Below are 20,702 nucleotides of genomic sequence, written 5' to 3'. Positions count from 1 at the left end.
CCACACAGGGGGTTGGATCTCCAACTGAGATGCACTAAGGAAAGGGAAGTAGTGAGAGAGGGTGTGATGAATCCTTCCTTCCTTTGGCCTCAGAGTACAAGCCAAAGCCCTTACCAAGGCTGACAAGGCCCTCCAGGATCGGTGCCACTTCTCCCACCCTGATTGGCTTCCCCTCTCCTCTGGGCCACACTGCCCGGCCTCCTTGCCCTTTCTTGAATCTGCTTCAGGGCCCTTGCTTGTGCTGTTCCTTCTGTCTGGGTCACTTGCTTCCAGATGTCCCCATGGCAACTCCCTCCTGCAAGTCTGTGCAAACATCCCTCCCCACTGCAGCTTTCCTGACCATCTGAAGTGAAATGACAACTTACACAACATCCCTTACCCACCTCATGATTTCCTCATTGCCTTCCAACACCGTGTTATTACTTCTCTTGTTTACTGTCTGTCTTGCCTGCTAGAACATACGCTCCATGAGGGCAGGGACTTTTTGTCCACTGCTGAATCCCTGGAATTGAGAGCGGCGTCTAGCACATTGTAACTGCTCACGTGATGAATGAATGAATTTTCGAGATGGGGAAGGGGGTCAGAGCAGGGGAGCTCAGGATTAAACAAGCATTTGAAGGATGAGCAGGGGTCCACCAGGCAGGGAGGAACACTCCACATGACAACTCCCAGAGGCTGAAGGTTCACAGTGGACTTAAGGTGAATAGGAATAATTTAGAATTCTTAGTATCTTATATGTGTGTGTATATGAAATGAAAAGTACATAAAATATAAATATATTTGCTAATCAGGAGATGGCAGCAAACTCCACAGAGGTAAGCTCTGTGGCCAGACCTGTGTGTGAGATCTTCCTCTACTCAAGACATTATTTTTCCAAAGACCGGATTTCTCTTCCTATCTTTTCTGGCAAGAGTTCCCTGACACATCCTCCTCTGTGCTCCCACCATCTCCTAACTCACTGTCCTACCCCAGGGCTGGGGCAGCTGCCCCAGCCATCCCAGACAAAGGGGGTAGGGGGAAGAATTCCCACACATATCCCAGTGGACTTAGGAATACCAGCCCCATACTGCAGGGCCAGCACTGGAGACTTTGCTGACAAGTGTCAGGTGGGGTAGGGTCTCTGGGAAAAGCTCAGACCTGGTTCCACTAGCCCTGTGTCCTTCAGCAAGTCACTTAAACCCTTTAGCCTCCGTTTCTCCCTGTGTAAAATGGGGATGATAACAGGTTTGCTGTGAGGATCCATGAAAAAGGGCACATATGGGGCTTAACACATTTCCTGGCCTACGATAAGCCCCTGAGAGTGGTGGCCTCTATTGTTAGGATGAATCTCAGTGAGGGGTGAAGCCCTCCTCCATGCACTCCATCTGGGTTGGAAAGTGGACCACAGGGAAAGGATGGGGCAGGTTGCCCATCAACCATCCAGAGGGGCAGGAAAGACACCAGGCCACGCGGAAGGGCTGTGTTGGTTGCATCAGGAGAGAGCACCGCAAGGCTTTGCAGAGTCTGGGGATCATGGGGACGGGGGTGTGACCATGACCATCCCATGGCCCTGGGACTTTTCAGAAGACAGCACTCCACATGCTGTTTGCCTCCTAGCCCTCCTTACCCTGTCAAAGCTTCACTGCTCTGAGCAGGGAGGAACTACTCACAGGCCCCTCTCCTTGGGAACGGGAAACCAGAGGAGCCGGGTGGATCCCCCATCAGCTCTCCAGTTGCAGCCCAAAGTGCTCTGGAGCCAAGCTGCCAGGGTTTGAATTCTGGCTTCCTCCCTGCCTTAGCTGTGTGATCCTAGGCAAGTTACTTAACCCCTCTGTGCCTGTTTTCCCAGATGCAAAATGAGGTTAAACTTCCATTGATCTCACAGAGTTGCTGTGAGGGTTAAAAGTGCTTAGAGGAGGCACTAAATTGGCATTGGCTATTATGATTCTTAATGTTTACCGTATCTCAGTTATTCCCACCCTCTTCTCACCTCGGCCCCAACACCTGTTCTGGGTCCTGGGACACTGCCGTGTGGACCAAGTCTGTAGCCCCCTTGTCCTCCGGCCACATCCTGGACTGAGCTCGTCTCCAGCCACGAGGCCCCTCTTCACATAGCCCCTCAGTCTCAGGTGGGTCACCTCCTGCCCCAGCCCCTGCAAGCCTAGGGGTGGTCTGACTGCGGGCAGCCCCATGGTACCGCCTGGTGACCGGGGTTTCCCTCAACCCTGCCCACACCTCTGTAAATAGACCCTTTATTCGACTGTTCTCCAGTTAATCCAATCTGAGTGTGTCATCTGTTCTCTGCCTGGATCTGACTCACGCTGCCACCAACGTCCTCTGGGTACTCCGTCCTCGCTGGACAGTGGTCAGAGCACGAGAGCACTTTTCTGTTTGTAATGGCCCTCTTGGCAGGCCGTTATTGTTCTTCTTTGCATGCTCGCGCCAAGCTCAGCATGTGTACTCAGAGAATGAATACATGAAGGAGTAAATGAGTGAAATAATGAATAAGGCGGGAAGAGGGAAAGCCCTACGGAAACTGCCAGAATTCTACAAAACAAAATTTAGGAGGAACATTTCGTCCCAAGTCAGTGAGGGAAACCTACAATTACTTAGTACACACCAAGTATTTCTTGAAACCACAGTTAACTATATGCCCAGGGTACAACGAGATTCTTCCTCCTCACGTAGAGGACATTTCCCAAGTTGGCAAAACCCTACTCTCCCTGCTTGCCCAGAGCAGGAGCAGACTGTTCCCCAAATGGCAAAGATTTGCTTAAAAAATATTTAACTTCTTTTTTCCTGAAATGCACCACCTTTCTGGCGTGGGGCTGCCTTCAGGGAAGAAGTGAGCTAACATTTATTGAACACCTATTTTAAGTGAAGCACAGAGATTGGTGCTCACAAACTTGTGAGTATTTATCCCTCAGCATGATCTATATGAGGGAAATAATATTATCCCTACCTTTCAGAAGAGGGAAATGAGGCTCAGAGGGGTAAAGCAACTTGCCCAAAGTCACAGAGCTGGTCCCCTGCTCTTTCCATTACTCCACACTATCTCCAAAGCATCTCCCAAATTCCACCGTGTTTTCCACATGTTATTCCTGAGAATCATGTACCAGGTCTATGGTTCTTTCTACAGCTTTCTTTGCAGGAAAACTAGAGCAATTACAACGTTTAAAGGCACCAAACACTCTACCTATACACCCCCGGCTTGTGTACCCATCTTTTGCAGAAACAAATGCAAATGTGTTCTTTTCTCAGAATGCTGCGTGAAGGAGAGGAAGAAGGCAGCTTTGCCTGGAATGTGAACTATTTTATCTGACGCATTAATGAGTTTAGCAGAACCCAAAGCATTTAAAGGCAGATGCACTTTGCCATCACTTGTCAATCACCGGCTTCCCAAGGCAGAGGAGTTTCAGGCCAAAGAAAAGGCCCCTTTGTCCGGAACTGTAACTGGTCCATAGTCAGAGACAAAGGGTCCAGTTTCAATTGGAATCCAAATAACGATTAACAGCCTTTTCATTCATGAGCCTGAAGGAGAACAGTTTCCAAAGCAGAACTTTCTCTGAAGCCACTGCACCCCTGCTTCTGAGTCAGCTCAGGGGTGTGAGGCCTGGAAGAGAACTCACTTTCATAAAGGCTGGAGCAGCGGTGCAGAGTCAGGACCTGGGTCACACAGGCTACCCTGCTCTTGGGGCCCCAGTTTCCCATTCCCTTGGGTGATATGTTAGCCAAGGTTGATTTTATCTCCCCTCCTGAATCCAGGTAGGAAGTTTTGGTGGCTTTTTGGAGGCTGGAAATTAAAAAGTCACTCACAGATCAGATTTTAAGTCTGAACCGTACTTGAACAAGCTAGCTGACTTTGAGATAAAATGTAGTCATGGCTTTTCTCCTAGGGAAAATCTAAGGTAATCTGGGCTCTTTTTTACGTCTTTCTTCTTTCTGCCTCAGAATGGCCTACTTCCATAGGTTTTGGACACTTTAGGAAAGGAGGAGTCATCATCAAATGGTTACAAACCGGGCAGAAAAGTTAAGAAGCCTGGGTCAGAGCATAGTGTAGGGGATGCTGGGCCTGGACACACCTGGTACAATCCTGGTCCTGCCCCTACTGGGTGTCTGACGTTGGACAGTTAATTTAACTCACATTCCTGACCCTGTTTCCTTGTCTGTAAGGTGGGGACACCAATTTCTACCTTTTGGTGGTGTGTGCGGATTAAATGTAAATAGAGTGATTCATATCAACACAGAGTGGGAGCGTGGTTAATGGTAGTCATTTCTATACTTATTTTTATATATTTACCCTTAGACTGTGTGCTTTTTGAGACTGTTCTCTGGCTTGTGCCTCAGCCTCCCTACCTCTAAGATGGGGATCAGTAACTTATTTAGTTTGATCTCACGATGTGCAGGGGGTAAATGTTGCCCATCATGATTGGGAAAGCTCTCACCCGCAGGGATCTGCATGGCCTGGAGGGGGAAGGGAGAGTCAGGGGCAGAAACCTGGACCCACCCAGCTGTCAGAGGTAAGGAATCCAGGGGACAGGGGACAGCAAGAGATCATGATGAATGGAGGCCAGTGGAGGGTGGGCTCAGACGAGACTGGAGGTGGGGCTGTGAGCAGGGTCCAGTTCTCTCCTACTTCCCTATCCTTGCCCAGCCCTGGTGCCTGGCCACCCCGGGATGGGGTGGGGAGGGGGCACATCAGTCCCCAGGAGACACAGGGAGAGAAAGGAGCAAGGGGCATGAGGGCACAGGTCTAGAGGGATGGAAGCCCAGGCCAGCCTCTGGGACAGCAGCAAGCCTCCTGCCTATGGGGCCCCTTCCTTGGGGCCCAGGGGTCTGCACTACAGATCCTGCTCTGCTTTTGTCTGCTCATATCACAGAGAGATCAGCCCATTACCCTGGATTCTCTCCATCTGTGTCACGATCCCTGATTCTGATGAGCCGAGAAGGAATCACAGGATCTTGGGGGTCTTAGGGCCCAAACCCCCATCTGCAGCCAGACACCCACAGCTTCCACCATGGCTGGGCTCTGCAATCTTTCTTCAAACAGTCTCCTTATCACTTCCTCCAGTCACTTGCTGTGGACCGTCACAGGTCCAAACCAGGGCGAGGTGGCCCATGGTGTTTCTCCAATACCCTGTGCTTTTCTCACTCAGAGCTCTCGCCACACTGGATTTGACATGTCTGCTGTCTGCCTTCTTCAATAGCCCCTGAGCTCCCTGGGGGCAGGGATCATGTCTTCATCTCTGTTATTTTCAATACTGCCCACAGTGGGGGAGATCAGAAGAGGTACTCAAGACTGTTGAGTAAATACTTGAATTAAGATCTAGTCCTTGCTGACCTCTCGTGTCTCATTTCTTACCATGACCCAATAGATACACATAGAAGTCACTTTCCCCACTGTGACAACCATAGCTGTCTTAAGAAAAAAAATACATTTTAACATAAATACTCAAAATAATTTGGCACACTACTTATATCTTCCTATTCTCTACCCTGTCTAGATCTTGGCCATGCCCATTTGCTGCCAAGCCTACAATGACTTTCTCTCCTTCTTCTTAGACTTACCGGTAATGTCCGCATGCATTTGCACAAAAAGGGGGTTCTTGCCGAGGCCCCCACAGAGGAAAAGGGTGCTGATCGAGTGCCCTGCTGACTCCATGGCCTCTATAATGAGGCGCGTCCCGAACTTAAAGGGAAGAACAGAAGAAAGCATCAGTACGGTAGCAAAGGTAAATTGATCGGGAACATTTACTAAGTGTTTACCCAGTACTAGATGCCGCACTAGGAGCTCTAGATACACTACCTCAGAAAGTCAGGACTCAAGGTTACATTGCCCGTGATCACACCATTATATTAAGTTGCAGAGCGGGAATTCCAACCTGGGCCTGCCTGACTCCAAAATCTTCTGAATCATTGCACCATTTGCTTCTATCAGTAGTTATACAATGTTGACAAAAAGAGTTGACAATGTTAACATGGTGCATATTAACACAGTTCGTTCAAATACATATTTGATGAGTGTCCATTATGGCCCAGGTCCTCCATGAGGTACGGGGAATGGAGTCATTGGCAGCTCTACTCCAATGATAACAGTTGGAGATCTCTGAGTCAGTTTCCCTTCCCTAAAGAGGAACTAAAGAAGTTTGTTCCTTGGAAATGGCACCGACAAACTCAGCAGCAGAAACATGGAAAGACGGCTTGAACTGCACAAAGAAGGTAGGACACAAGACTTCAGGCTGGCAAGAGAACCTTTGTTACCACCTGAAACCAGGTAGTGGTTCTAATAAGGAGGCTTCCAGTGCCAGAATCCATTCCCAGTTAGTCCTTAGTGATCTCGGATGACGCAGAAACCACATGCTCCGGTTGGCTTAGGGCTTCACCATATTTTCACTTCAGCCCTTGTGTCTTCCTTTCTTCTGAAAATGTGTTATCTATCGTCCTTGTCTTGCTCAGTTCACTAAAGTAAAAATTACTGATGCTTGACAAGAGACCACTACCACAGGGTCATCGAGGTGAATCTTAATGTGTAAGTCATTACTTTTAGCTAGGGTATTCGAGTAGCTAAAAAATCATAATTTCCTAGGAAGTTCAAAAACTGGAAGTCCAAAAATCATCATTTTTTTTTTTTTTTTTTTTTTTTTAATGAGAGAAGGATTACAAACAAAAAAATGAACTGTGATATGATCTCAGGAGGCAGCCTAATGGCGATGATTGAAAAAGTGGCTCTGGGGAGAAATGAGGGAGAGGGTTTTTTGGTGGCAAGATAGCCCTTGAGATATTCAGGGAGTAAGCAACTTTGGGGGATGACCAAGTCCCAGGTGTGAACATGGGAGTGAGGGGCTGAAGCGGATGGAGGAGAAGGTCAAGGGGGACGAGGAGGTCAAGAGAGAATACGGAGGTCAAGGATCTGGGAGGCCAGAGATGGTGCCACCACCAAGAAGGCGGGGTTCGGGCTGGAGAGAAGAGTATCACAGATTCGCTGAAGGTGTGACAGTGGTGCTGGGAAGACGGTGTTCAGGTGCACAGAGGAGGAGAAGACAGTTCAGCTTGAGGGCATGCAGCACCAGAGGCTTAACCAAAGTAAAGGAAGAGGGCTTAGGAAGTTATCAGAATGCTCCCCTGACCCCTGGGGAGTGGGGGGGATGTGGAAGCTTCTTTCACAGGACTCTCCGGAGAGCTGTCTCCCTGGGACCAGGGGGTGCCTCTGCGAGAGGCAGGGCTAGAGGGTGATCTGGGGACCAGGGGGGTGTGAAATCCTGATTGCTGTGTAGTAAATGATGAGGGATGGGGGCAGTCCAGAACCAAGATTTCCAGCCCATAGATCTTCAGGTTTATTGAAGTTATTAGTGAATCTGGTAAGAATATGGATTAGGTAAAACTTGGGCCTCCAAAGATCATCCACAGATGTAGTGTGTTAAAAAAAAAATTAAAACATGTTGTACCCTATAAGGCCAGATCCTGCTTATTGAATATGGCTGATTACCCCCAGATGTTCTTTCTTAAGCTTTTGGGGGGGTCATGAACCCTCTTGAGAATATGATAAAACCTACTGACCTCCCCAGAAAATAGTCATATATAAAATAATATTATAACTAATTTCAGGCGTTCTACAAATGCCCTTACATCTACCATGGATCATTTGGTGTCGGTGGATTCCAGGTAACCCTAGTGTACTCCAGGGGCATGAATCTGCAGGAGATAGGAGCATGGCTTTTGAATTTAAAAAAAGCTGGGATGGCATTCAGGCATTTCACCTATTTCTTGAATCAAATCCATACCTAACCTTTCCATGACTCAATTATCATTTTAAAAATGGGAATAATAACACCATATTTTTCATTTGATAACTCCATGGATTGTCTGAAATGCTAACATGCAACAAAAATTTAAAATGTGGTCTTAGACTTGCTGAAATACAGTAACATCTATCTTACAAGTTTGCTGCTGTAGACAGTGTATCTGAAGCTCATAGGCGTGTCCAGTACAGGGAGGGTGTTTAGAGATGAGAGCCAATCTGGTTGTTAGCTCTATGCTAGGCATTCTGCTATGCTCCTTAATATCACCTCTAATTTCACGAAACACTCAAAAACTGCATATTATTATCCCCATTTAGGATTTCTATAGTTTGCCTAAAGCCATGCAATCTGCCTTAGGGGAGGGGAAGCTGCCTCCCAATATGCGTGGAAATGCCATGCAAAATTGATATTTCTGATGTTTCTAAAATCAGAGACCTGAGGGCTCATGTGATTAGCAGGCCTGAGAGGAGAGTAACACAAAGCACATTCCCTGGGAAAAGGCAAGAAGCAATCCAAACAAGAGGCACTCGCTCCAGAGGGGCTGTGACAGCCTGTCTCTCTCCCATGTGGCATTGTCAGCAGGAATTTCCCACTCGGGCTGCCCGGTTAGTTACAGGGCCTTCCCTTTCGGTGTCCCAGACGCCACTGTGTGAAACACTCCACCCTCCTTAAATGCCCCACCAAAGGGCTTTGTGCTAAAATGATTTTGTGCTCACCTTTCTGGAAAAAATGTTTTCACAGAGAAATTTAAATTAAAATTAGGCTATTCCACTGGGAATGTACAGAACCAAATGCAAATGGAGAGACTTCAAATGCAAATAGTACTTTTTAAGGGTCTATTCTGCAAAGAAAGCTATAGATGAACAGGCTATGAATAAACTGGGTGTTTGACAGTTCCTTCAATTAAGCTTGGTCAAGAGAGAATTTCACTTCATGGAGGGTTTTGCATAGTCCCAAGTTAACTTCATTACAATATCTCTAATTTCATCCCATTCTTACAAAATATCAACCGTAGATATTACTACAGAGAAGAATTTGCTTAACTTTAACTTCACAACAAATAGGTGTAAAGGCTATATTCAGAGTCAATGAACACATTTTTTTCTTCAAGGTGAACATCATGGGAAAGTATCTGTTATCAGAATGCTTCATTAAAATGCACATTAAAATGCACAAAGGCACTAAAAGATCAGAATGCCCAGATACTTTTGCAAAACAGACTGAACTCCGCACAGCTCAATTGACTATACAACATAGCCTTATCGAAAAATCTGTCTTAAATTGCCTTCTCTTCATGGTATTATAAAGGTCATTAAAACAATGGACAGAATAAATATGATAGCTTTTAATATCTGTATGGCCCATTACATACAAAATTGATTTTCCAAGTGTGTAGTATTTGGGAAAATGCAGTTGGCTTTCTCCCATCCCAGCCCTCAGCCTGCATTAGGTTTAACCTAATTTATACATTCTTGGACTTCTTACCAGTAAGGGGACCTCTGTGAGACAATCCTGGCCAAATTAATGATGTTGTCTAAGATGTGTCAAATCAAAACTGTTCTCAGGAATGCCTGAAGGCTTATTTCAATCATGTAGCTTTTACAAAGCAATCAAAGAAAATTGCAGCATGGTAACGTGGAAAGAGCAAAAGTTTAAGAGTAGAGAGAGGTTCAGATTCTGACTCGACCATACACTAGCTGTTTGACCCTGGCAAGCAGTGTTCCCTCTGTCTGTAAAATGAGGACAACCCCACCTACTGACTGGGTTACTTACTCACAGGTGGGTGTAGTACCCTGTTTGGTGCCTGGCACAGAGAGTGGGTGTCAGTGAGAGGGACCAGTGGTTGTCATCACAGGATGGTGCCCCTTGGCTCATCTGTGTGGTCTCGTTCTTCATGCCCCCCTCTTAGCATGGACTCAGAAGGAAGAGCCTCACACAGCTCTGATTTTCCAGGATTATTTATTTTAATGCAAGTGGCTCATTCCACTGTAAGACTTTTCACACAGTGATATTAAGATCAGAAAATAAAAGCTCCTCAGTTATTGGGAGATTGGGATTGACATATATATATACACTAATATGTATAAAATAGATTAACTAATAAGAACCTGCTATATAAAAAATAAATAAAATTCAAAAAAACAAGACAAAAACAAAAAAAGCTCCTCAATTCATCGTGTACCTAGTTTTATTTTAGAAAGCTGTGGGTTCAAATCCCAGCTCTGCCACTTACTAGCTGTATGAAACCGATCAAGTTAATTAACCTCATTGAGGCTTAGATTCTAATCTTCAGAAGGGGGATTATGATACTTCCCTCATAAGGTAAAGTCAGATAACGTATGTAAAATATTTGGCATAGTTCCTGGTACATAATATCCCCAAACTATATTATTTATCAATATTATTATTATCTTTACTGTAAAGCAGGATTGCTAAATAACTGTCTTTATTACTGATGCGTATTTTTGTTCTCCATTTTCATTTTTTCATGGTAGTCAACTCCCGCCATTTTGATAGATGTCAGAATTGTCTTTTTTTGACCAAGTTACCATAAATAAAGCAGGCTGACTGATATTACTGAACTGGACAGGCTGTTAATAAGATAGTTGTTTCAGGAAGATACAGTCAAATTGGTCTATAAGCTAAGAAGGACTGTTTAATCTAATTGAGTTGGCCAGTTCTGCTCTCTTATTGTGTGTACTTGGTACCTGGATAAATCTAAAACATAAGAAAAGCAATTTTGTTGATGACATGGATATACAGAAAAAAGTGCATGTAATTCTACTATTTGAAGCAATGAGGATATGAAAGTGGTATGTGGAGAAAGAGACTGAATAGCATATAAATATGTCCATATAGCATGAATAAACAAAAGTACTTTGTTTAAATAGGTATATTTCTGAAAAATAAATTTTGACTCTGAATTCAGTGAACTGATTTTTTCCTTTCTATTGGTCCCCAATTCTCTTTCCAGATCAGCTAAGCCTCACTAGATTAACTGTTATCTTGGGGTTCCTACCAGCTCTGAGATCCTGAAAGGCATGACCCACTCCCTTCAAATGCAATTTCTAACACGCACACACGTGCAAACTTTCGTGTGTGATTTCAGGGTTTAGAACCCTTCTGTAGCTCACTCATGGATCACCCCTAGAGAATAAGAGTCCTTGGACAATGATGTTTGGGCTTCTAGGAGTTTGTTTTCATTTTTGATTGATCTTCAGTTTAGAAGCTTCTAACACTTTAAATTCCCCCCTTTCTCCTTCCCTAACCATCCAAACCTCTCATTTGAGCAGCTAATTATAAAAATAAACATTTTCATGCTCCAAGGAAGCTTACTATTTAAAGGAACCCCAGACTGGATCCTTTGCAAAGTGAACAATATCACGTGTTTTATAAATCTGGACAATCTTAACGCCAGCTCTTCTTAATGCAAGCATACATGGCATCTACTTGCTTGCTTCTATTTAATGAACTTAGAAGACAGATTAGATAGATGGTAAGCATGATGTTCAAAGCTTTTAACTCCTTTTAGCTTTCAGCTATGTGAGGCTACTAGTAAAGCAGGTAAAGACCTTTAGAATTTCCTTCTGCACAGACAAGCATCTATTTTTGGCAAGCTCCCTAGAATCTTTGTCACAAAAGCATATGATGTATCTTGGGGAGTATGTGGTCTAAAGTTTGTTAACAGACCTAAGTCTCTTTTAAAATGGCATTAAATTGTCTTACAGCAATGGCTTGAACTGTGGCCAGGTAGAGAATGGCAAGATCATCGAGGTCCTGAGATAGTTTCAATCCAGTGACCTGTAGGGATGAAGAAAAGAAAAGAAGGAGATGGCGCCATGGTTAGAGATAGTTCCCATGAAACACGTTCAGATGTGTTTTCTTGCCGAAACAAGTTCATATGCAAATCCCCTTTTTGTAAGCTGAACGTGAAGTGACTACTGAATTGTTTAATCTCCAGACCTGGGAAAAAGTATCCCTTCTTCCCCCAAAGAAAATGCCTTGCCTTGGATTAAAGAAAAATAAAACAAATACTATAAGGAGATTTTTTTTTTTTAGGAGATTGTGTTTGATATTTCTTAGCATGGAATTAAATATGTTTCTTCTTTAAAAACATGACTCTTTTATTACAAACACCTATTTCCTTTGGCTTATAGAGATGAACACGTAGCAGTGGCACTCTAGTAAAAGGTGATCTTATTCCTAGTTCTGCTACTGTCAGGATTCAGTGGACCAGCATCCAGGGGGTATTCAGAGTAAGATAACATGTCTACTATAAATGTGATACCTACTAGGGGATAATTTAGAATCTGTGGTTTACCAGGGAATCCCATTAGAGTCAATCAGAACCACATGCTTATATGGAGTATGTCAATTTCTGAGAGATTCCAGAACTGAACAGGATGTTGGATTTGGGTAGTTTCAAGACTTGTTCACAGTTTCACTTTCATGTCTCCCATTCATGAAGGTGTCCGCTTGGGACATTTCTAGAGGGTGAAGACTGCTGGTTTCTTCAAGCCTAGTCTGAAGTTGGTGGGCATCAACGCCAGAGTTCACTTTAGATTTTCATTACAAAATTAATTCACGTAACATACTTTTTCTCAGGCCCTACAGTGTGTATGGTCCTGAGTTCAATGAGGAGGTGACATGCAGTCTGTACTAAAATAGGAGAGCCTAGTGGTCTACCAAGGTCCCTGTCCTTCATTGCTCCAGCCCCATTTACTATTCTCTCCAGATTCCACCCCCAGCGGGGATTAAGGGGCCAGCCTTGGCCTGTTACAGGGCACAGATGCCACTCCACTGCCCAAACCGGAAACCTGGGAACACTTTCCCCTGACTTTTCTCTCCCTTCCAGGATTTAATCAGTCTCCAAGTCGTATACATTTGAGCTCCAGAATCTTTTTTGAAGCCATCCCCTCTCTTTGTCCTCACTGTCACTCACCTCCTTAATCCAGGCCTCCATCGCATTCTTCCCGATTGCTAAAATAGGTCCTGATCAAACCTTCCTGTTTCTAATGGTGCTTGTTCCTCTCTACAAGGGAGCTAGTGCTTATTCTCAAATGCAAACTGATCATGTGAAAAATTCTCCCCCCGTTGCCCTCATTCTGAAGCAGAAGCACCTTCCCTGTCTTCTATGAGTGATTCTGCCCGGGGTCAGCCCTGCTTTCTTCGCCAGTGTCTAGTCTTTCCTGTCCTCACTTAGCAACTTGTGTTCCAGCTGTTCTGATTACTCATCTAAGTTGGCAGAAGGGGGTATTCCTAAATTCAGTAGTGCTACCTGCTGATAGGTGTTTTTTTTTTTGGAAGATCATGGGGTCAGTCAGTGAGAATAACGGCTTTGATTTGAACACACAGGAGCATGAGAGGTTTGAATGAGAAATCAGAAAGGAGCTCTAAAGATGCATGTTCCCCAGCCAATAACTCTGTGAAGGAACATCTCTCAGAAAGGTCCCTAGAGACCTAAAGGAACAATAAGAATGTTAGAACTAGGAGAACAGGAGCAACACAGATATCACAGAAGTTCATTTCAGAGGAGAAAATAATTTGCTTAAGAGAGAGTCCAGAGGTTCATGAAGCCCGAACCTAGGTGTCCCAATAGACTGTGTTACTCACCACAGTATCTCCCATGCTTGCCACTGCGCCTGGCACATAGTGGCGCTAAGTTAATATTTGCTGAATGTGTAAGTGACACTTCAATGCTCCTTTTTCCTTCTGCACACCGTTCTCTCTCCTAACATCCTATCCTTCTCTGTCATATTATACAATTATGAGAGGACAGTATTTACTACCTCAGCCCCTCATATATTCACAGAGGTGGAGGGGTATATTTCCTCCATGCCCCAAGAGAGAAAAACACTGGACCATCACTTCTAGTTGCTTACTGCATGCTCTATCCACTCCCCCAAACTCCACACTTACCCTTCCTCGTCAGAGGAGTGGCTTGTACGAGATTGGAGTAAAAGTAGTCACCCTGTAGCTTATATGGAGTCTTCGTGTGAATTAGAAAAAGGTGCTCCCTCCAGGTGGACTAAATGCAAAAGGCATCCCATCTGGAAGAGTGAATTTTAAAAAGGAACAGAGTGGACAGGATGTCAGCCCTGCCCTATGCCCCCCTCAGCTGAACACCCTGTGTGAGCAACCAGCCCCAGGGCGTGCATTGGTCCTGGGTAAAGATCACTAGTCATAAATGGTCTCTCTTTAACTCATCTCCAAAACTGGCTTGGCCTCAACAGCATCTCTGTTGGTGGTCTGTTGGGAAAGTTGATTGGGCCACAGTTTAGAGCTCTCCTCCAGAGCCAGCCCAGAAGGTAGGCTGCCTCTGGCCTCGTATCGCTGGTCATCAATGAGATGCGAATCAAGTCGTGACCCTCCACGTGGTTGGGTGTGTGTCTGCTTGGCAGACACACGTCCATCCACAGGAGGGTCCCGAGTGCCAGAGGTGGATAAACTGTGATGGGGGTAGGGGAGGAATTTGACTTTTTATATAAGAGTCATTCTCCTATGGACTTGAGGATATGGGGAGGGGGAAGGGTAAGCTGTGACAAAGCGAGAGAGAGGCATGGACATATATACACTACCAAACGTAATGTAGATAGCTAGTGGGAAGCAGCCGCGTAGCACAGGGAGATCAGCTCAGTGCTTTGTGACCGCCTGGAGGGGTGGGATAGGGAGGGTGGGAGGGAGGGAGACGCAAGAGGGAAGAGATATGGGAACATATGTATATGTGTAACTGATTCACTTTGTTATAAAGCAGAAACTAACACACCATTGTAAAGCAATTATACTCCAATAAAGATGTAAAAAAAAAAAAAAAAAAAAAAGAGTCATTCTCCTATTAAGTTATTAGGAACCCCAGGGCTCTGTATTGACAATAACTGGCTCTGATATTCTTCTCAATTAGTAAGAACTCATAAGAGAGGAGGGGTACAATATCACTAGATTTTGCTTCCTTAATCCCAGTCATGAGAACTTCCCCAAAGTATTGATATTCAAGCAAAAAGATGGCAAGGGCCCTTCTCTAAATTTCTAGTGCCTTCAGAGCTTCAAAATCATAGGAAGGAAAGAGAAGAGAGCTTCTTTTCTTCAGAAATTGAGAATGAGATCATCAGTGTAAATGAGCACTAAATTTAACTCCTGAGCTTGCTTACTAGTAGCTATGGCAAAAGAGGGACAGATAATGGATGACGTAGCCTTTCTTTTATGACAAATGAAACATACCTATGCTTCACGAGAGACAAACTTATTCCTGGGAAGAATTTCTAGAAGGAATTTATTACATGGACCACCATATGGAAGGTATTCAGTATCCAAAGGGAATAAATAAGCAAACATGGTTCTCCCATAGCTCTTTCCAACATTCCCTCACCACTAACACCAGGGCCATGGAGTTGAAATGTGACTCAGTGAAAGACACCTCTCTAAACTGTGAAATTACTATGGTCCAGAATCCCTATTTCCTTGACACCTTACCTGATTTGCAAATGGAGACACTAGAAGGGCAGATCATCATTTGATTCTCTCTCAAGTATCGGGAATCCCAGCCCCACCTTGACAAAAATCAAATGGCAGTCAGCCTAAGAAGGAACTTTCTAAGGAGTGCCTGCCATGTAGACCACCCAGGAGGTACAGAGGACCCTCAGGGAGCTGTCATGGTATGCAGGTGGCAGTGCCCTGAGAATGTCAGGGATGTCCTGGGAGAGGTGCAGCTTTGTAACCAGCGAGAAAGCTGGGATAGGCCAGAGAAGCCTATACCCTTGGCTGAAGGCTGAATGGCTCTATCAGTAAGAAAAACTGGGAAGGAAGCATAAGTGGAAGGAATTTGTTTATAGATGTGCATGTGTCTCTTTCGAATGCTTGGGCGAGAGAGTGAAATGTGTGGGGAAGCCCCATGGAGAGTTGCAATGGTAAGCACATTTTATTTATTTTGGCTATTGCGAAAAGAGGACTGTAATAGAAAACACTCATAGTTAATATTTAGAGGTGTGTGAAAGCGGCATATGGTGGCCAAAGAGATGTGAACTGCAATGGACAATTTCAACCTCCTAGATAACGATTATAAAATGTTTATGTAAATACTATTGGGATTTCTGAGCTTAGAAGAGAAGTGTAGGTGAACAGAAAGATGATGTGCTCTGGAGTAAGACACATGGCTTTACATCTCAACATTTCCTCTAATTGCTTGCAGGACAGTGTGAGTTTTGTAACCACTCTGAGTCTCATTTTTTTTTTTTTCATCTGTAAAATAGGAATAATAATACTTCAAGGTGCTTAATGATTAAATGAGTTATCGTTTGGGCTTCCCTGGTGGCACAGTGGTTGAGAACCTGCCTGACAATGCAAGGGACACGGGTTCGAGCCCTGGTCTGGGAAGATCTCACATGCCGCGGAGCAACTAGACCCGTGAGCCACAACTACCGAGCCTGCGCATCTAGAGCCTGTGCTCCACAAGAGAGGCCGCGATAGTGAGAGGCCCGTGCACCATGATGAAGAGTGGCCCCCGCACGCCACGACTAGAGAAAGCCCTCGCACAGAAACGAAGACGCAACACAGCCAAAAGTAATTAATTAATCAATTTTTAAAAATGAGCTATCGTTTGCACGGCGTCTTACTTTTTCAGCAAGCTGTACCAAATCGACAAGACACTTGTAGTGCTTAATAAATGTTCATTCTCTTTCCTCTTCTCTTAATAAATGTTCACTCCCTTCCTCTTGAATTGCAATGAGGGGCTCAATCCCATTCATTAATTGGGATACAGCTATAAAGGATCTCCTGCAACATGCTGTGGGTACTGTCAGGGTATTAGCGATGCGGACTGAAGACCAGTGGTTGTACAGGGTGGGGAACGTAGGGTAGAAAGTGTGCTGGCCGTCAGCATCAGGATCATAGGAGAAAGGTCTGGATGTCTAGGAGTGCGGAGAAGCAGTGTGCCCTTGATGAGCACCCAGGAATAGGACAGTGGGAGACTCACTTGCAAGGACTCCTTGGAGAAGCCTTAGTCCTTATCAACCTACACACTTCCATTTACTCTGTGAATGGGAAAGACAGATGATCTTCATCCTGGACATCAGCTTAAATCCTGCTGCCACTTGGCAGCTGTGCGAATTTAGGCACATCTCTTAACTCTTTCCCGGGATCTGGGTTGAAGGCAGATTTCCTGTGATCCAACTCCTAATTTACTGAACTTTTGGTGTGGGCCCAGAATTTTGCATTTTTAACAAGGTCCTAATGCACAATAAATTATAGAAATGATTGCCCTAAACCTTGGTATTGTGAATTATATGTCCATATGCCCTGGAGTAGTTGAGATTATAAACAAATATATCAGTAATTTAGTTAGCTAAGTTTTTCCCTTCTTAGTTGTTAAAAGAATTTAAGTAGTTATATATGTTGCTAAGAAAAAAAAAAAAGGCTTAGAAATAGATCTCAAGGGGTTTCTAAAGATTACAAGAGACAAGAAAACAGGATTCCCTGTCCTGAGATTTTCTAGGTCATCAGAGCTTGAGTGGGTATCCAAGGCTCAAGGGAATTGATTGAAAGTTTTTCAGAACACAAAGGGGCAAAAAAATGCTGTTTGTTTAGTCAATAATGCAGGAGGCGCTGATGACCGGATAGCAAGGAAATGAGGAGGATCAGAGAGATTTCTGGAAAACCTCTGGATAGAGGCCAGGGACTGGAGAACAGGTCTGAGATAGTCAGCAGCCTGGAAGAGAAAGGGGGACAAATTTCCCTGAAAATATTTATAGGTATCAGTATCAGGAATGGACACATTGCCGAAAACTCACCCAGAAATGGGAAATGCACATAAATGTGTTAACACAATGTCATAGGCAGAATTCTAAAGACGTTTCCCCCTCCCCCAAGGTCCCCATCTCCTGATTACTCAAACACTAATCTGGGCACTGCTGTAGAGGGACTTTGCAGGTGGAACTAGTTACTAGTCAGTTGACCCTAAAATAGGGAGATTATCCTGGATTATCCAGTTGGGCACAATGTAATCACATAAACTCTTAAAAGCAGAAAGAGGAAGACAAAAGAGTCAGTCAAGAGATACAGCAGAAGAATAAAGCAGGAGAGATGAGGTAGAAGTGGAAATCAGAGAGATTCAAAGCATGGGAAGGACCTGATCCACCACTGCTGGCTTTGAAGATGGAGGAAGGGGGCAGTAAGCCAAGGAAGCTGAGGATCCCTGGCTGACAGCCAGGAAAGAGGCACCTCTGTCCTACAACTGCACGGAGCTGAATTTGGCCAACAACTTGAGGAAGTTTGATAGCAGATTATTCCCAGAGCCTCCAGATAAAAGCCCCTGGTTCTGGTCTTGTGAAAGCAGGAGCAGAGAAACCAGTTGAGCCAGCTTGGGCTTCTGACCTACAGAACGGTGAGATAATAAATTTAAGCCTCTAAGTTTGTGGTATTTTATTATAGCAGAAACAGACAACTAATACACATACAATAACTGCATGATGGACTGACATTCTCCCTCACAACTTTATTCTATTGGTGAACTCTACACCATTTAACACTGGTCCATTTGCTGTTTTCCAGATGTACCAGGCACTTCACGCTTTTGTCTGCATTGCTTCTGATGCTCTAAATCTAAGTCATTTTAACACACGTTTGCACCAGTGTAACCAAGGCTGTTTTGGTCAACCGTCCTGGTCCACACTTGCTGTCATCTAACCCTGTCTTGGATTTACACACCAACTTGGATACCATCCTTGGTCCTCTTGCCTTAATTCTTTCTCATTATTTATCTCCTGGGGTCTTCCTGGCAGATTTCCACCTGATTCGCTCCTAAGTCTTCTTTTTAAAGAGTTTTTTTTTTTTTTTTTCTTTTTGCGGTACGCAGGCCTCTGACTGCAGTGGCCTCTCCCGTTGTGGAGCTCCGGACGCGCAGGCTCAGCGGCCATGGCTCACGGGCCCAGCCGCTCCGCGGCATGTGGGATCTTCCCGGACCGGGGCACGAACCCATGTCGCCTGCATCGGCAGGTGGACTCTCAACCACTGCGCCACCAGGGAAGCCCTTAAATAGTTTTTTTGATGTGGACCATTTTATAAAAGTCTTTATTGAATTTGTTACAATATTGCTTCTGGGTTTTTTTTTTGGTATTTTTTGGGGTTTTTTGGCCACAAGGCATGTGGGATCTTAGCTCTCTGACCAGGGATCGAACCCACACCCCCTGCACTGGAAGGTGAAGTCTTAACCACTGGATTGCCATGGAAGTCCCACTCCTCAGTCTTTTGTCATTATACACTACCTTGGGAAGGGTTCCTGTCCACAGTCCACACCACCCCTCTCACCCCCAGTTTTATTTGTTGTTTGGTGTATACAACGAAGATAAAAAGCACTAAGAAAGAAAAGTCTGACTCCGTAATGCAAAATCATTTTTAAAAAAATCACTAAAATGAGGGAGAAATATTTCAGACATATTGAAAATAGAGCCGAAGGAATGCCAAAAATATCAAGATCTAGTTTTTCATTTTCTTCCTCTCAGAGAATGTCAGTGACCTCGGTTTGAACTGACTGGGTTCTACTACCACTTCTGTTCTTTTCTCCTCTGAGTAAATTACTTAGACTCTCTGACCCTCAGATTCTCCATTCCTTTCAATGCAGTAATTATACTGTCTTGCAGGGTTATAAGGGAAGTTGGTGATGATGCTTGGAAAGCATCTACCATGGTGTTTGGTACATCACGGTCCCTGAAAAAACAGCACGCATTACAAATCACAATACCAGCTGGTAAATTAGTTGCTTCAATAAAAAAATACATTATCCAAAACCAGTTAAACGATACTGGGGATATTAAGCTTCATTATAGGATTCAATTTTTCATAGGGAAAAACAATATGTAAAAAATGGTACATAAAACAGCACTATATCATAACAAAAACATCAACAAACTCATATCAAAGAGTCCATGTGTTTCCAAGGCTTAAAATATATCACTCAAAGGCTGCTTAATTGGCCCATGAGCTTCCAGCTCCATCATCCATCTCCCCATCGGAGGAAGCCACAGGGATTCAGCTCGACTTCTCCTGAGCTCCTGCAAATACTCATCCTAGTCGCTGACTCCACCGCGTCTGACTCTGTTTAGTGATGCCTGTCTCTAGCTGGGAGTCACTCTGGGAACTGGCTAAGATCTCTTAACGCTTCTTTCCTGACTCTCTCCCAGTTTTCCACATGCACGTTGCTTTGTACTTGCTTTGAAGAACGCTTGGAACAGCACTCAACCTCTCTAGCAGTTTGAGCAGCATATGGCCTTATGTTAGAAATCACAGCTCTTCAAAGAACCAGAAAATAACTTTCCGTTCTGGGTAGTGTTGTACTTGCAAAGTGAAGCAGGAAAAACACGTTTCAACCAATTGGTGAATATGGTGTGTTCTCACGGCCTGATATATCTCTGAGGTAATTTATTTCTTTGAGTGGGCATTTCAGGAAAAGAACTTTTCAAAAAACACCACCATAACAAAGAGGTCATATTAATTTGAGAATAAAAACTGGTCATGTATACAAGGAGGCAAGGACTCTTTCACAACTCCTCCAGCTCTAGCTGTTTTGTAAGGTATACCAGAGTTGAGCTGCTTACTGTGTTGCTGAGGAAACTGAGGGCCAAGGACTTAAATATTTAAGTAGAGAAGACTAATCTCTACCCCTGTATGAAACTTGGTTCCTGTGATGGACCAAGTGATTGTTCAGCCTCTCTAGCGGATTGTTCATGGCTGGTGACCTCCGTGACTGGAAGGCCCCATTGGTCCTGGGACTAAGGTGGGCGGCTCATGATTGGCTGCCCGGGGTTCAAAGGCCATCTTGTAAACATGCAAGTAAGGGCCACTCAGCAGGAGCTACAGATTCAAAAGCAGCTGCTGTTGCTGTCTGTCTGCTGTGTGACAGTCTCTCCATTTGATTCTGACAACGACCCTGCAAGG

At 44.5% G+C, this 20,702-nt stretch overlaps 1 protein-coding gene and 1 long non-coding RNA gene across 21 annotated transcripts in view; one reads left to right on the top strand and one right to left on the bottom strand.

Annotated features, from left to right (window-relative positions):
• The window catches only part of LOC116749344, a 68,492-nt gene extending 56,674 nt beyond the window's left edge, over positions 1-11,818 (top strand). For 3 of the 5 annotated variants that reach the window (XR_004348581.1, XR_004348583.1, XR_004348582.1), the window contains 2 exons: positions 5,542-5,711; positions 11,507-11,818. This is a non-coding gene — a long non-coding RNA (uncharacterized LOC116749344). Of the gene's footprint in view, positions 1-5,541; positions 5,712-6,018; positions 6,199-11,506 lie in introns of all 5 variants that reach the window. The other 2 variants (XR_004348580.1, XR_004348585.1) reach the window with 2 other exon arrangements.
• The window catches only part of FGGY (FGGY carbohydrate kinase domain containing), a 425,082-nt gene that overhangs the window by 90,526 nt on the left and 313,854 nt on the right, over positions 1-20,702 (bottom strand). For 15 of the 16 annotated variants that reach the window (XR_004348564.1, XR_004348561.1, XR_004348565.1 and 12 more), the window contains 2 exons: positions 11,505-11,579; positions 5,548-5,668 (listed from right to left, as the gene is read on the bottom strand). Coding sequence is in view for 11 of the 16 variants with exons in the window: in XM_032623526.1 (XP_032479417.1) it covers positions 5,548-5,668; positions 11,505-11,579 (196 nt within the window). In the remaining 5 variants the exon portion in view is untranslated. Of the gene's footprint in view, positions 1-114; positions 5,669-11,504; positions 11,580-20,702 lie in introns of all 16 variants that reach the window. The other variant, XR_004348571.1, reaches the window with a different exon arrangement.

Source organism: Phocoena sinus, chromosome 1 (genome assembly GCF_008692025.1).
Source record: "Phocoena sinus isolate mPhoSin1 chromosome 1, mPhoSin1.pri, whole genome shotgun sequence".
Classification (NCBI taxonomy): Eukaryota; Metazoa; Chordata; class Mammalia; order Artiodactyla; family Phocoenidae; genus Phocoena; species Phocoena sinus.
Note: the sequence above shows the minus strand (reverse complement) of the source record. Positions and strands in the feature narration are given on the sequence as shown.